This window comes from Camelus dromedarius, chromosome 6 (assembly GCF_036321535.1).
Source record: "Camelus dromedarius isolate mCamDro1 chromosome 6, mCamDro1.pat, whole genome shotgun sequence".
In the NCBI taxonomy this organism is placed as follows: Eukaryota; Metazoa; Chordata; class Mammalia; order Artiodactyla; family Camelidae; genus Camelus; species Camelus dromedarius.
In genome coordinates, this window is record NC_087441.1 from 74,947,595 (window position 1) to 74,961,101 (window position 13,507).

General features: G+C 41.4%; 1 protein-coding gene across 2 annotated transcripts in view; it reads right to left on the reverse strand.

Moving 5' to 3' along the window:
• COL9A1 (collagen type IX alpha 1 chain) overlaps positions 1–13,507 on the reverse strand; it is an 80,389-nt gene that overhangs the window by 19,008 nt on the left and 47,874 nt on the right. For both annotated transcript variants that reach the window (XM_031455939.2, XM_031455940.2), the window contains 7 exons: positions 12,570–12,614; positions 11,458–11,511; positions 11,305–11,358; positions 2,143–2,196; positions 1,459–1,530; positions 902–937; positions 168–212 (listed from right to left, as the gene is read on the reverse strand). In XM_031455939.2, coding sequence (XP_031311799.2) covers positions 168–212; positions 902–937; positions 1,459–1,530; positions 2,143–2,196; positions 11,305–11,358; positions 11,458–11,511; positions 12,570–12,614 — 360 coding nt within the window. The remainder of the gene's footprint in view (positions 1–167; positions 213–901; positions 938–1,458; positions 1,531–2,142; positions 2,197–11,304; positions 11,359–11,457; positions 11,512–12,569; positions 12,615–13,507) is intronic.

Below are 13,507 nucleotides of genomic sequence, written 5' to 3' on the forward strand. Positions count from 1 at the left end.
GGGGTCATTTGTCAGCTATATAAGCAACACCTTAGCCTTTAAAGAAGCCAGCAAAGATAGCAGTGTCAGCAAAAAGAAAATGTATATGTTTCTAATAGACTCAAAATCAGGAAGTCTCCATCAATAACCAGTAAGTCTCCATCAATAACCAGAAAAAAAGGTCTTACGAGTTCACCCCTTTCTCCTGCTTCGCCTTCTTCCCCAGAGGGACCCTAAAAAGTAAGATTAAATGTCACACTGTTTACAATTCTTAGTCCCTTGGCTCAATCTTAACCAGCCGATATTGCTAAGCATTTCTAAGTCCCCACGGCGCCCCCTAGATCATGCAGAAATACACAGTGCTCTCAGCGGCTTTCCAATCTAGCTGTCAGGGGCTGGTCCCAACCAGAAAATAGCCCAGAGAAAAGCAGGAGGTGAGGCTGAGTTTCTGCTAACATTAAGGATTATTGACTGTATCTAGCAATTTTGTAATTAGGGAAGGCTTAAAAAGGGCTCTGACAGCAGAAAGAAAAAAACAGAGGAAGGGCTACCTCTAATTCATCTGCATAGTTTATTTGCTAAGGTCTTGGGTAAAGAAAAATAAATTACGATATGGCTCAGGAGGGCATGATCAGCCTGGAGTAAACAAATTTAGTGAACAAGAGAGAGAGGACCACTCTTTTCAAAGGAAGACAATGTGTAGTCTTGAAGGCAAAGCCTTCATTAGGTCCAGCTTGTAAAAATAGTAGATCAAGCTATAGACCAGATTAAACCCTGGGCGTCACTCACAAAGCACGTTCAGAGAATCTGCCAGCCTCCACCGGTTTACTCACACCCACAAATTGGCCAGTGCCCCCTGCTGGTGAAACTCATTACCGCACATTAAACCTTGCATTTCACACTCTTCGACAATGGAGCCTACCTGTTCACCCTTTGGGCCAGGTTCACCAACAACACCCTGCAAGGAATACGATACAATACTTCTTTAGTATTTTGAGATTTTTAACTATCTAATTTCAAGTGAACCAACTCCCCTTTTGGGCTGATGGGTAAGAACAAGTGTGGATAATGTGTCAGAAGAGAAATAACCCGTCTTCTTACCACCTAGCAAGTGTCAGGAATGACCTGGAGAAACAGACGACTGTCCAAAAAGTCACTGGCCACTTGAAGCGATCACTGATCACATCCATGTAAAATGTGGCGAGTAGGAATGTAAATTTACAACTAAATAGGAGGTGTGACTACAGCTAAAATTTTTATTTTACTTGGCTTTTATTTTTTCCCTTCTAAGAAATTATTGTATTAGTAGATTTTTGGCTTCTTAACCTCCACTCTCAGTACTTTAAGACATCTTTCTGGATAGTTCTCTATGATAATTTCTAGAAATTCTCCACTGGGCCCAAAGCAAGCTTGGTTTCTCAACACAGCAGAAATCACCCTTCCAAAACGAGGAACTTTCTGGACGGCTTGAGAGCTTACCCTGTCACCTTTCATTCCTGGAAGTCCAGGGGGGCCGGGCATGCCGGGGAGGCCAGGGCTACCGAAAGAACCCTGAAAGACAAACACAGAGTCCCCAGAAGCACAGTTACTGCAACACAGAAAACACACAAGCCAGACACGGCCTCGGGTGTGTTGACTCCTGTGTCTGAAACAAACGTGCTGGGCTCGGTTTAACCCTGCTCCTCCCATCTGCCACGTTCTCAGGAGAAGAGAGCCCGTCCCCTCTCCCTCCACCCCACCTCTGAGGTCTTCAGTTCCGTGCTTTATGCGCCTTCCCAGCTGTGGGTTCTTTCAGTTGAGTCCCTGCGACGGGGACAGCCCCGCTCGCTGTGTAAACAAGCCTGCTCGAGGACAAGGCAGCATTCACGCACAGTCCTCTCCAATTCCAAGAACAACCAGAGGCCACACGGAGCCCTCCACAACTCCCCCAGTTTTAAAATAAATGCTACCAGCCACGCAGATTGAAATACCCTCCGAGGGTCTCCTAGCCTTAACGGGAAATCTCACATGTACCTTTTCACGCACTCACTCAAGAAGAGGAATCAAGTAAGAGTGATTAAATCACCCTCTGTAACTTGTTCTTCTCTCCTGGATTTTTTTTTTTTAATTTATTGCATTTTATAGGAAGCAAGTAAGCTGCTGGAGACTAGAAATGTGACTTACCAGTTTACCTGGTGGTCCTGGGGGTCCGACTGGCCCGACTTCACCTCGACTGCCCTGGAAAAACACAAACACGGTGGTCAACCAGACAGTCTACCAAAATGCACATGTGTAATCCCTACACCAGTAAAATAGCATTCTACCTAGGATTTTGCTTAAGTATAAAAGTCATCAAGGTGTTCTCCCCATCTGCGACTGAAGGCAGAGACCTCTATACAAAACGCCTACAGCCTCCTCAGCGTTCATCCTTCCATGAATGTTCAAGGGCTGTTCGCGGTGACCGTTAGACAGAAGTCACATCCCATACCTCTACAGGAAATGGCAATCAGGAATTTCCAGCATCCAAATCACAATCTAACTTAGACCATGGTTACTTTGTGTACATGTTTTATACTCTCATTTAGACTTATGTGTTCCTGAGGTATATGTAGACATATTAAAAATTTGAATTCCACATTTATGTCTAAAACCCAGAGTAAATTTCAGGTCTACAGTGCATTTTAAAGCAATATCTGACAAATGATCTTGAACCTCAAAAGAGTGAAGAAAGAGACCCAGGACAGAGATGTTTGCCTTTAAATTACTGCTTCAAAAAGACACAGAGAGTAGAAATTCGTAAAGTTTCTGAAATAAAAAATGACTTGTTCTACTCGTTCTTGTTCTAAATATGTCTTAAAAGATTAAATAGATTTTGGAAAGTACAATTTATAACGAAGATACACCAAAAGCAACACTTTTGTTTCATTTTGTGAGCCAGTTTCTGTTTTTTATTGGAAACTCCTAGCCCTTTGAGTAAAGGAGACACATGAACTCTCCCATTTTTTAACCTGAGAACTTCATACACTTTAATGCAGGCTGATAAAAGCTCATTTCATTTCAAAAGACTACGAAAAGTAGTCTTTTGAGTTTGTTTTCCTTTCAAGTGACATAACAATTTCATATTAATGCTTAATATTTGTAAATGCTTCTGATAAGATTATCCTGACCTGACCCATATGCTAGTCATTTGTCTGTAAATAGAAGGAAATGTCAAGACCCATAAGCCTTCCAAAGTTTCAGCTGCTCTGAAGGATTAAGAAATGTTTGCCAAGGTATAAGTCTCTCGCTATGAGCTGTCATTTCGTGGCAGTCGATCTTATGACTTACAGCTGATTTAAACAAGATGCTCTTGAACGCTTTTCAAAACCTTTTATATACACGTTCTGCCTGATATATGAGCCTGGGTGATAACATCAGTCCTTAACCCTTGTGAGCAGCTTAGAAGCCAGAAGCCATGCCTGACGAGGATGGATGCTGGGAGGATGTCAGTCACATGGAAACCAACCTCGGTGATAAATTTTTCAATCTGTCTCTACCCGCAAAGATTGGGTTCCACCACATTAATTTGACCCAGCACTTCAAAGTTCAAGACAGAGTTTCTCCAATATATCTGCTCTGCTGGCATTTCCAAATAATTCCTGAACTGCATCACAACTGAAATCCTAAATGTCACTGTGCTAAACGTGACTTTAATCCACAGAACAATTAATAGTCCTCGGCAGGAAACGTCATTAATCGAATCAGAAAAAGAAAGCAAAGATCTTTGCACAACCTCAAGTATTCATTTCTAAACAAATCAACCGTTATGCCATCGTATCCAAAATAAAGATGATTAATATAGTTTTTTTTCTCTTCCACAAACCAAAGGGCTAAATTAAAATAAAGGATTGTATAACCTTTCATTCGCTTTGGGAGAGATTAATTTTCTTCCCAGTCAAAGGCATAGATTTACTCTGCTGGAATCTCATTTTCTCTATCTTTCATGAGCGCTTAGTATTCAGTTCAGAAGTCTTTCCCAACCGCTGGCAGGCCCTTGGTAACACCTATGAATGGCTCAGAACCCAGTTTAGACAGCCTGCCCTGCTGAACGTCTTCAGCCACAACACTGCCACACACACAGGACCAGGGAAAAGACCAATGAAATTATGGGCATTTACTCTGCCGTCACTGCACACACAGACAGCATGTGGGTCTTCATTTTTATTTCACTTCCATCCAATAACCCTTGGCTAGTCTAAACTCGGGTATTTCTATAGAAATCATCTCACTGTGAAAAAGGGTAATGTTTATTTTCACAATAGTCAAATAGCCACAAGAAAAGTAAAGGACAAGATTTTTCTGATGGCCATCTTATGATTTCTGTATGTTCTAAAGCCATGCATATTCTTTCTCTAAGCTCTGGAATTTCACCTGGAACTAAGGTGAGCATGAGGAATCAAGAGGTAAATAGTAATCTCTAAAAACGTAGATCCAATGAAATACGTCCTGCCAGGAGCAATTCACCATAAACTGTAACCACAAATGTGCAAAATAAATGATAAAGCCCTTATGTTTCAACAGCTGTGGTGAAACAATATTCTCAGACGTGGGCAAGGGAGGCTGGTGTGGAGACAGCGATCCTGCCCAGTGGCTAATATTTACAAATTCCAGGACAAAAGTTTTGATCTTTAAAAGAGAAGTGGAAGGAACCAGGAAAAAAGGCAAAATTGTGCCATTAAAAATGTGAAGACCATAATAAATGCTCTGTTTTTCTCTTGGATGCTCTGTGTAACCATGTATATCTCCAACATGTTCAGACACAGCTGCAAAATTCATCCCTATTTAAGAAGCCAATTAAGGCTTTTTTAAAAAAAAGATGCAGATCCTCTGCCTGTGATTCCCAACTCTGGCTGTGCATTGAAATCCCCTGAGGAGTTTTTAGAAATATATTTCGCTGGTGTCTTCCACCCTTCTACTCCCTTCTCTCCCTCCACACCCCATCTCTCTGCCCCGATCCTGATTCAGCAGGTCTGGGGTGAGACCCAGGGATTTGTTAGAACTGATGTTCTGTTTGTGTGTCTTCACCAGCTCCACCTAGACTTTTGTTAAATGCTTACTGTGAAAGTTCCATAAATATTGACATTTAAAGTCTGTGAAAGATGTGTTGTGCCATTAGAATTTGCCAAGCTAACTTCAAATAAAAAACATACAGGGGAGACTTGACTTGTGGAGGCATCAGAGGGTGGAGAGGAGGAATGGACCTGGAGCCCCATGGCCAGGTCTGAAGTCTGGCTCTGCTGTGCAGCAGGGAACTCAAGGCTCACAATTCAACCTCTCTGGGCCTCAGCTTCTTCATCTGTAAAATGGGCTTTTTCAAGGATTAAGTTGTCACATGAAGCACTTAAAGCAATGTCCAGCTCATAGTAAGCACTGCAGATGTGCTAGCTGTTATGTTTATCCAAGGTTTTATTCAAGGAATAAAGAAATCAATCAAAATTATGTGATTTAAAAAAAAATTTGTTTTCTTTTTCGGAGGAGGTAATTAGGTTTATTTATTTGTTTGTTTACTTAAATTTAACAGACATATTGGGGATCGAACCCATGATCTCATGCATGCTATACTAAGCATGCAATCTACCACTGAGCTATACCCTCCCCCTCAAAATTGTATTTTTTAATCAAATGTTTAACTAAACATTTTTTGCCTTCCAAATCTCCCAAATCTCTTTAAAAGTACAAATCATGCTTGTAAAAAACAAGTCTCTAGTCCTCAATTCTTGAGTTTCTGTCAAGATCACTGACCACCAAGGCACCATCTTGTAAACAAATACTGAGAGCTACTTTGTAAAACCGATTTCAGTAAATACAAATACTTCATTGTGGATGTCTCCATTTTAAAATGGAACTACTATATATATATATATACATACACACACACACACACACACACACACACACACACACACATATATATATACCTGAATAGCTTTGCTGTACACCTGAAACTAACATGGTAAATCAACTGCACTTCAATAAAAAATAAAATTAAAAATAAATAAACGGAACTTCTAAAATATCACAGAAAGCATAAACTTCATTATACTTGCATTGTCATGATTATTTCACCAAGAGAAGTGAGTTTGATTTCACTGGGCTCTAGACTGTGACGTCTGATTGTCATTGCATTTGCCTGATTACCAAACAGGCTACCCAGCTGAAGAACAAGCATTATCCTTACTTAGCAACTTGCCAACTTTAGAAGTTGTACTTCGTCTGTATTATACACGGAAGGCCTCTTTCTGGCAAAAAGGATGTTCAACCCAGAAGGTCAGTTATGATTTCTATAGACTGTTGCTTCTACAAAGCCATTTTCAAATTAACACTGGAAGATCATATTAGTCCTACTACAAGGATGCTTTTCAAGTTTGCCACGAAGATGTTTTAAAAAGCGATCCAATGTTACAGCATTGTGTCGTTTGTATTTCTCTCTGCTGTAGGGTTACATATTCCCTCTCACACTGAGGCAGACCGCAGTCTGTTCGCACCGTAACCATCACAGCTGCATCGCAGGTCGCTGACAGGGGCGCGCTCCAGGGCCCGGCGGGGCAGGGAGCCGGCTCAGGCCAGCAGTGGCACACCAGGTGGGGCCTCTGAGTTGAAGCTGCTGGTGACGGGGTTGGGATGCGGGGCTTCAAGAGAAACGAGAACTCTCGGATAATCCAGACCCCAGGGGTGTGTAACCTTCAGAAAACCGGGGGTGGATCAGCATGGCACTCATCTCAGTCAAAATCACAAGAGCAGAGCACGCACAACCCACACAGCAAAAGCCCTGGCAAGTTCTGAGAAGCCCGGAAGAGGAAAATGGACCAGAGCCATTCCACTGTAGGACCAAATCAGAGGCTCCAGCCACCTGCCAGCTCTAAACCAGGGGTCAGTTAGACCCAGGTGTAAACCCCACGGAGCATGAGGAGGAAAACCAGAAGTACAGCCCAAATGGTAACGATATGTGCTCACAGGTAATCACTAGAGATGCCCAAAACGCCAATATGTTTTGCTGTGTCGTTCGCAAAATTTGTTGGAATAATGGTGGGGTGGGGTGGGGACAGGGGGTCACACTTAATTTCAAGGACGTGCTTCAGTTTTCCTTGGCCCTTTAGTAGGACACCTTAGAAATAGGTTTCATTCCTTCTACTCAACTTCTCCAATTGAGATTTGCAGGAAAAACAGATCAAACTTGTGATGAAGAGTTGAAAATGTGTGAACTTACCTATGAAAAGGAATTTAATGATGTAAAATGGAAGAACAAATGTATCTTTCAGAAAGGAGCAGATTTGGCATTAAAACTCCGCTCTGGAACTACAATATTTATAACCTGTCATGACACTTCTCTGAAAACTTTATAGTAGGTGAGAAGTCAATTATCATGAACAGAGGCAGCACAGCAGGATTCACTGGACCTCCCATTCAGTTTATTTCGAGGAGTATTTATTGAGCATGACCTTACAGCAGGACCAAGGACAGAGATGCAGGGACCATAAATGTGGATCAGACTGTCCCTGTCTTCCTTCAGTTGCCATACCACAGAGCAAAAAAGGACTAATGGTTAGAGGTTCAGAATAAGAAGAGATCCCTTCTATCTGGGGGACAGGGGGTAATCAGGGATGGTTTCACTGCATAATTGACATTTTAGTTACACCTAGGAGGGCACTGGAGAAGTTGAGTCAGAGAAAGAGACAAAACCCATGTAAGAGCAGGGTGTGGCAAGAGCAAACAGGCGGGCTGAGAAGCGCAGAAAGTACTGAGCACAAGCTCGGAGCAAGGCAGAGACAGGAAGTAAAACTAGGGGATAAACAGACAGTTCTGTCTTCTTTATTGTCAGTGCAAATCCACTGAAGATGTTTAAATGAGGAAGCAAAGGGATGATGGAAGCTGTACTTGGCAAAGCCCAATACAGAGGTATGAGCACGACCATTCCCCAGACGTTCATGTCTGTCACCAGGACTGTGGGAATATGGCTGCATTTCTAGGGCGGAGGTCACAGATGCCAGACATCCTGCCATTTCCAAGAGTTCTGGAGGAAAAAGAACTACCCCAGCCCAGAGGCCAAGAGTGCCCTGCTGGGAGGCACAGGGACAAGGAGGGCAGACGGGAGCTAGGAAGGCAATGATCAAGCAGCAGTGAACTATCGGAGCCAGGGTGGTGAACGTGGGCAGAGAAAGGAAGAGTCAAATCTGAGGCTGGAAAAGGGAGGAGGTAAATGACTAATAGACCCAAGAAAAGATGCTCAACATCACTAATTAATAGAGAAATGCAAATCAAAGTTATAATGAGGTATCATCTCACACCAGTCAGAATGGTCATCATTGAAAAGTCTACAAATGATAAATGCTAGGGAAGGTGGGGAGAAAAGGGAACCTTCCTACACTGTTGGCAGAATGTGAAGCCATTATGGAAAACAGTGTAGAGATTTCCTAAAAAACTGAAAATAGACTTCCTCTATGATCTACCAAAACCACTCTTGGGTATATATCTGGAGGAAATTTTAATTTGAAAAGATACGTGCACCCCAATGTTCACAGCAACACTGTATACAATAGCCAAGACAAGGAAGGAATCTAAATGGCCATTGACAGATGACTGGATAAAGAAGATGTGGTATATACGTATACGGTGGAATACTACTCAGTCATAAAAAAGAATGAAATAGTGTCATTTGCAGCAACATGGCTGAACCTGGAGATTATCATAACAAGTGAAGTAAATAAAAAAAAGACAAATATCATATGATATCACTTATATGTGGAATCTAAAAAAAAAAAAAAAGATACAAGTGAACTTATTTACAAACCAGAAACAAATTCACAGACATAGAAAACAAACTAATGGTTACCACAGGGGAAAGGGCAGGGGAGGAATAAATTAGGAGTTAGGGATAAACATATACACACTACTATATATAAAATAGAGAAACGACAAGGACCTCCTATGTAGCACACGGAACTGTATTCAATATCTTACAATAACCTATAATGGAAAAGACTCTAAAAAAGTATATATGTATGTATAACTGAATCACTTTGCTGTGCACCTGAAACCAACACAACACTGCACTGCAATTAAAATAAAGGGAGGTGGCAGAAGGAACAGGTCCTCCTGAGGTTAGGAGCGTGATGTGAGACCGCCAAGGCTTTGAGCCTCAGTGGTGGCAACAGTGGGAAGAATGTAGACTCTTATAGAAACTCAAAAATCAAAACCTGAATCGGGCTCAAACCCCTGCATGGGTTTAACTTCCTCCCATCACACGAGAGAATTAAACACCCCCCACCGCGCCCCACCTCCTGCTGCAGCCCCGCCTCTAGTCCGTTCCTTCCTACATCCCCTAGCACTGAGCTCCTCGTGTCACCTGTGCTCAGCGCAAGGTCCACCCAGCAGGCGCTCCAGCAACTGTACTCAGTTTTCTGCTCTAAAAGTGAACACGAGATGTAATAATCAACTTTCTCAGAGTTCCAGCACCCCCTCCCACCCTGTGAAATCTTTCTGCTGTTTTAGACACGTCATCTCGCTGTGACCTCGTTGCTTTGACAGTCAATTTAGGGAAAGTATTTTAATTAGAAATCCACAGGCCTGCAGCAAGAGAGAAGAAAAGGGTAAGTGAGGCATGAGGAGCAGGAGCTAGTTTCTCTGGCTGCAGAGAAACTTCTAGAAGCCGACTGGTAGAGGTGAGCTGACAGGTATCTGTGAGAAGCGGAAATGCCTCACTCTTGGGTCACAAGACACCTGTGGTATTTCGCTTTTCTGAAGCAGGAAAAACCTCATTCAACATGCTCAAGAAATACTTTTTAAATTTTTTTTTAAATTTTATTGACAAAATATATATACCATAAAATGTATCATTTTAATTATTTTTTTTAACCCCAAAGTTCTTGGTAAACAAAGTTTATTCTAGGAAGAGCAACCCACTGAGAGAGAAAACCATTTTAAACTATATATATTTGCATTTTCATTGTTTCTAAAACAGTTTAGAGCTTTAGCGTTTTAAACTTACATAATTACCAAACGATTAAAGCCAACCACAAAATAAGAATCAACAGAATGCAGTAATCCATTCATAAAAGACAGTCAAATGAAGAAATACTTTTTAAAACGTTAACAATGATACTTTAAAACATTTCTGTGTTCTCGCTTGGAGTTCCTTTTGTTACCCAGCAGGCTTTGAAAATAAAAATCTAAACTGAAGGCTAGAGAGAATTTTTTTGAAGTTATATTTAAATGCATAATCTTAATTTCCAAATCAGTTTCTCTCTAGGAGCTAAATTGTACCTAATGAGAAAATACACACCACTATATTTGCTGCAAAATAGACACATTTACAAACTCACAGTAAAAGAAGTCAGGCAGGTTCTCAAAAGATTAAAAAACAGTTACCACATGACCCAGCCATTCTACTCCTAGAAATTAAAGGTACCTGAGAAATAAAGCAAGCCTACCCAAAAACTTGTAGAAAAATGTTCACAGCATTGTTCAAAATGGCCAAAAAGCAGAAACAACCCAAATGGCCATCAACTGGATGAAGGGATGAACAAAATGCAGTCTATCCATGTAACTGAATATGATTTGGCAATAAAAATGAACCAAGTACTGCTCCACGGTACAGCACAGAAGAACCATGAAACATTATGTTGAGACGCCAGTCATGAAAACACTCATTTTGTTGTACGATTCCATTTATATGAAATTTCCAGAATAGGAAAATCTATAGAGATAGAAAGTGGGTGAGTGGTTGTCTGGGGCTGAGGGGACTGGGGGGAAATGTTGAATCTGCAAGTGGACAGAGTTTCTTTTAGGGGTGATGAAAATGTTTTAAAATCGACAGTGGCAATGGTTGCACAAGTCTGCAAATACACGAAAATTCAATGGACTGTATACTTTCAATGGGCAAATTACACAGTATATGAATTATATCTCAACAGAGTTGAGTTTTAATACAGTTTTAAGGATTTTAATAGTTTTAATCACACCAAAATATTTCCTTCAAGATGGGATGAGAGCAGAAAAGGCCATCATGCTCTTTTAAATACTTCACTTTTGTTTCCACTTTCTAGGGAGGAAAAAGTATATTGTGTATCTGAATAGCATTCATGTCTCATTGTCTACCTGGATTAGCACAGGCTGAAACATCAGAAGGCATTCGTGGATGAATGAATGGAAAAGGAGGAAGGAAGGAAAGGAAGGAAGGGAGGGAGGGAGGGAGGGAGGAAGGAAGGAAGGGAGGGAGTGAAGGAGGAAGGAAGGAAGGAAGGAAGGGGGCAAGTCGCAGCAAAGCCCTGAGAAGGCACTTCGGGAGCGTCTGCAGAAAGGAGTACTCACAGGGAGCCCCCGGGGTCCTCGGGGTCCCATCTCTCCTGGCGGCCCCTGTTGGCCCTGTGATGAGAAAGGGGACAGAGAAAAAGTTAAACTCCCTAATCCTTGGCTTGGTGATTACAACAGCTTACCAGGTATGAAAAGGTAACGGCATCTTACCGATTTGCCTGAATTCCCCAACTGACCAGGCTTCCCTGGAGCGCCTGTGTTACCCTGATGGTAGAAGACAATATTCAAATTAACTCAGACCGTGAGTGAGCATAATCATACACCGTGTTACCCACACCGAGTGTTTCTTACTTAAATAGCATTAATTTCCTGGTTTTACATTGAGAGTTTGAAAGGATGTAGACTCTCTTTCTTGGTGGATACATCAAAGTTCTTTAGATTTAAGATGTCGTTTTGTTATTCCCAGAAGTCTATTAATAAAGGTATTGAAAATGTTACAAAGTGAAGATCAAATGTCAAAAAAATGAAGGGCTTTAAGAGAATAAGAGAGGAATTTTCTTTCTTCACAATATTAATTACACATGTCTTTCTTTACCATTTCCACCCCCAATACACTTCTTGGAGCCATTTTACCCGACACTGACACTGTCAAAATTGTACAGAATCATGTCAACGCGAGGAACTAAAGGACGTGCTGCCTCCCAGCAGGCTCCAGGGAGTGCACCTGTCCGGGAATCCATTTCCACCATCAGTCTCCCGTGGTCCACTTATCAGGGAGCATTTCTTCTCAAGACTCTGTGGACCACTCCGACTGGACAGCTGGAGCCCTATAATCTAACAGTGACCAATATCTACATTATCCACATTTCATCTATTTTATTTCAAGTAAAGATATATTTTAATCCTTTTTTTTTTCTTTTTAACTATTGTCTTGAAGTGCTGGATTATAAGCACAGGTTGATCATTATGTGAGCAAAATGCCTAATACCTTTAAGTTTGAGCTAAATCATCCTAATGATAGTCACTGACAATTTTTATGGCTTAATAATATGGTCCTCATTGTAAGTGGTACAGAGCAATAAGACTTTCTCTGTCTTACGCTGGCCGAGGATAACACTTTCCAGAAGGAAGTCTAACCAGCAACACTCCGTCAAAGTTCTCTTTCTGCCGCTGGGAAAGAAATGCGCTTTTAAAGTCTGAAGATCTTTTTGGTTTTTCCTTAGAGGCAAATATAAAATAAAAGATGGGATGGGAATATTTAAAATGAAAACTAAAATCTTTGGTAAGAGAAAAATACAAATTACAAAGTTTTCATCTTTTACCTTTTCACCAGCAATACCCTTGGCACCAGGAATTCCGGGTATCCCCTAAAAGAGGGCACACAGAATGTGGGTTTAATCACTTCACCTGGGAATCCTTGGATGTTCAGCCCAGCGCACAGCGCTGAGGGGCCAAGGGGATCACGACAACCTCCAAGCTTTCGTGTGAGGGAGAGGTTCCTAGCTCCCCAGCTCTGAACAGTTCTAGGAGGCAACTTTACTGTCACTGGCTTGTTATGTCTGAACACCCTTAAAGCAAATCCTAGCTCTAAAGTCACTTTTCAAGGATGAACCTCCAAATCAGAATCCAGTACCATTTTCAGGTCAACAGATGCTCTCACTGGCATGATTTCATGTACAAAAGACAAAACAAGGACGTGTCAAAAATGCCAGGCTTTAAGTAGAAAAACACAGTGGCAGGAAGCAAGCCGGGATTCACTGAGACATGGTGCTAACGGAGTCCTAATATCCCCTAGCTGATTATTTTTAAGGTGTCAGATATCATCATAAACCAGAGGGCAGTCCTCAGTGTTACCAGGTAATTCTTTTGACTTGAAACCTTCACCTGCAGAGAGCCAAGGATACACGTGGCAGAATCCACATGAACTTCCAGCCACGTTAATGCAGGGAAACACCAAGTTGAACAATTCAAACTAGTGCATAATCAAAAAATGACATCTCTCTCACATTGTTCCCTGAACATACTCTCAGCCCTCTTACGTCTCAATCCTGCCAACAAGAACTTCAGAACTGGTTAAAAGCAGGAGGAAGTGGATGACACTGGCTCACAGCTCAGGGTTAGGGAAAAAAAATATATGGAAGATTGAGCGAACTAAACAGAGAAGAGAGATGAAAAATATAAAGTTAAAGCTTAGTGTACTTATCAGAGAAATAACTAGTCGTTCAGAGAAAAAATACAAAAATATAAGTGTAAAACTGTA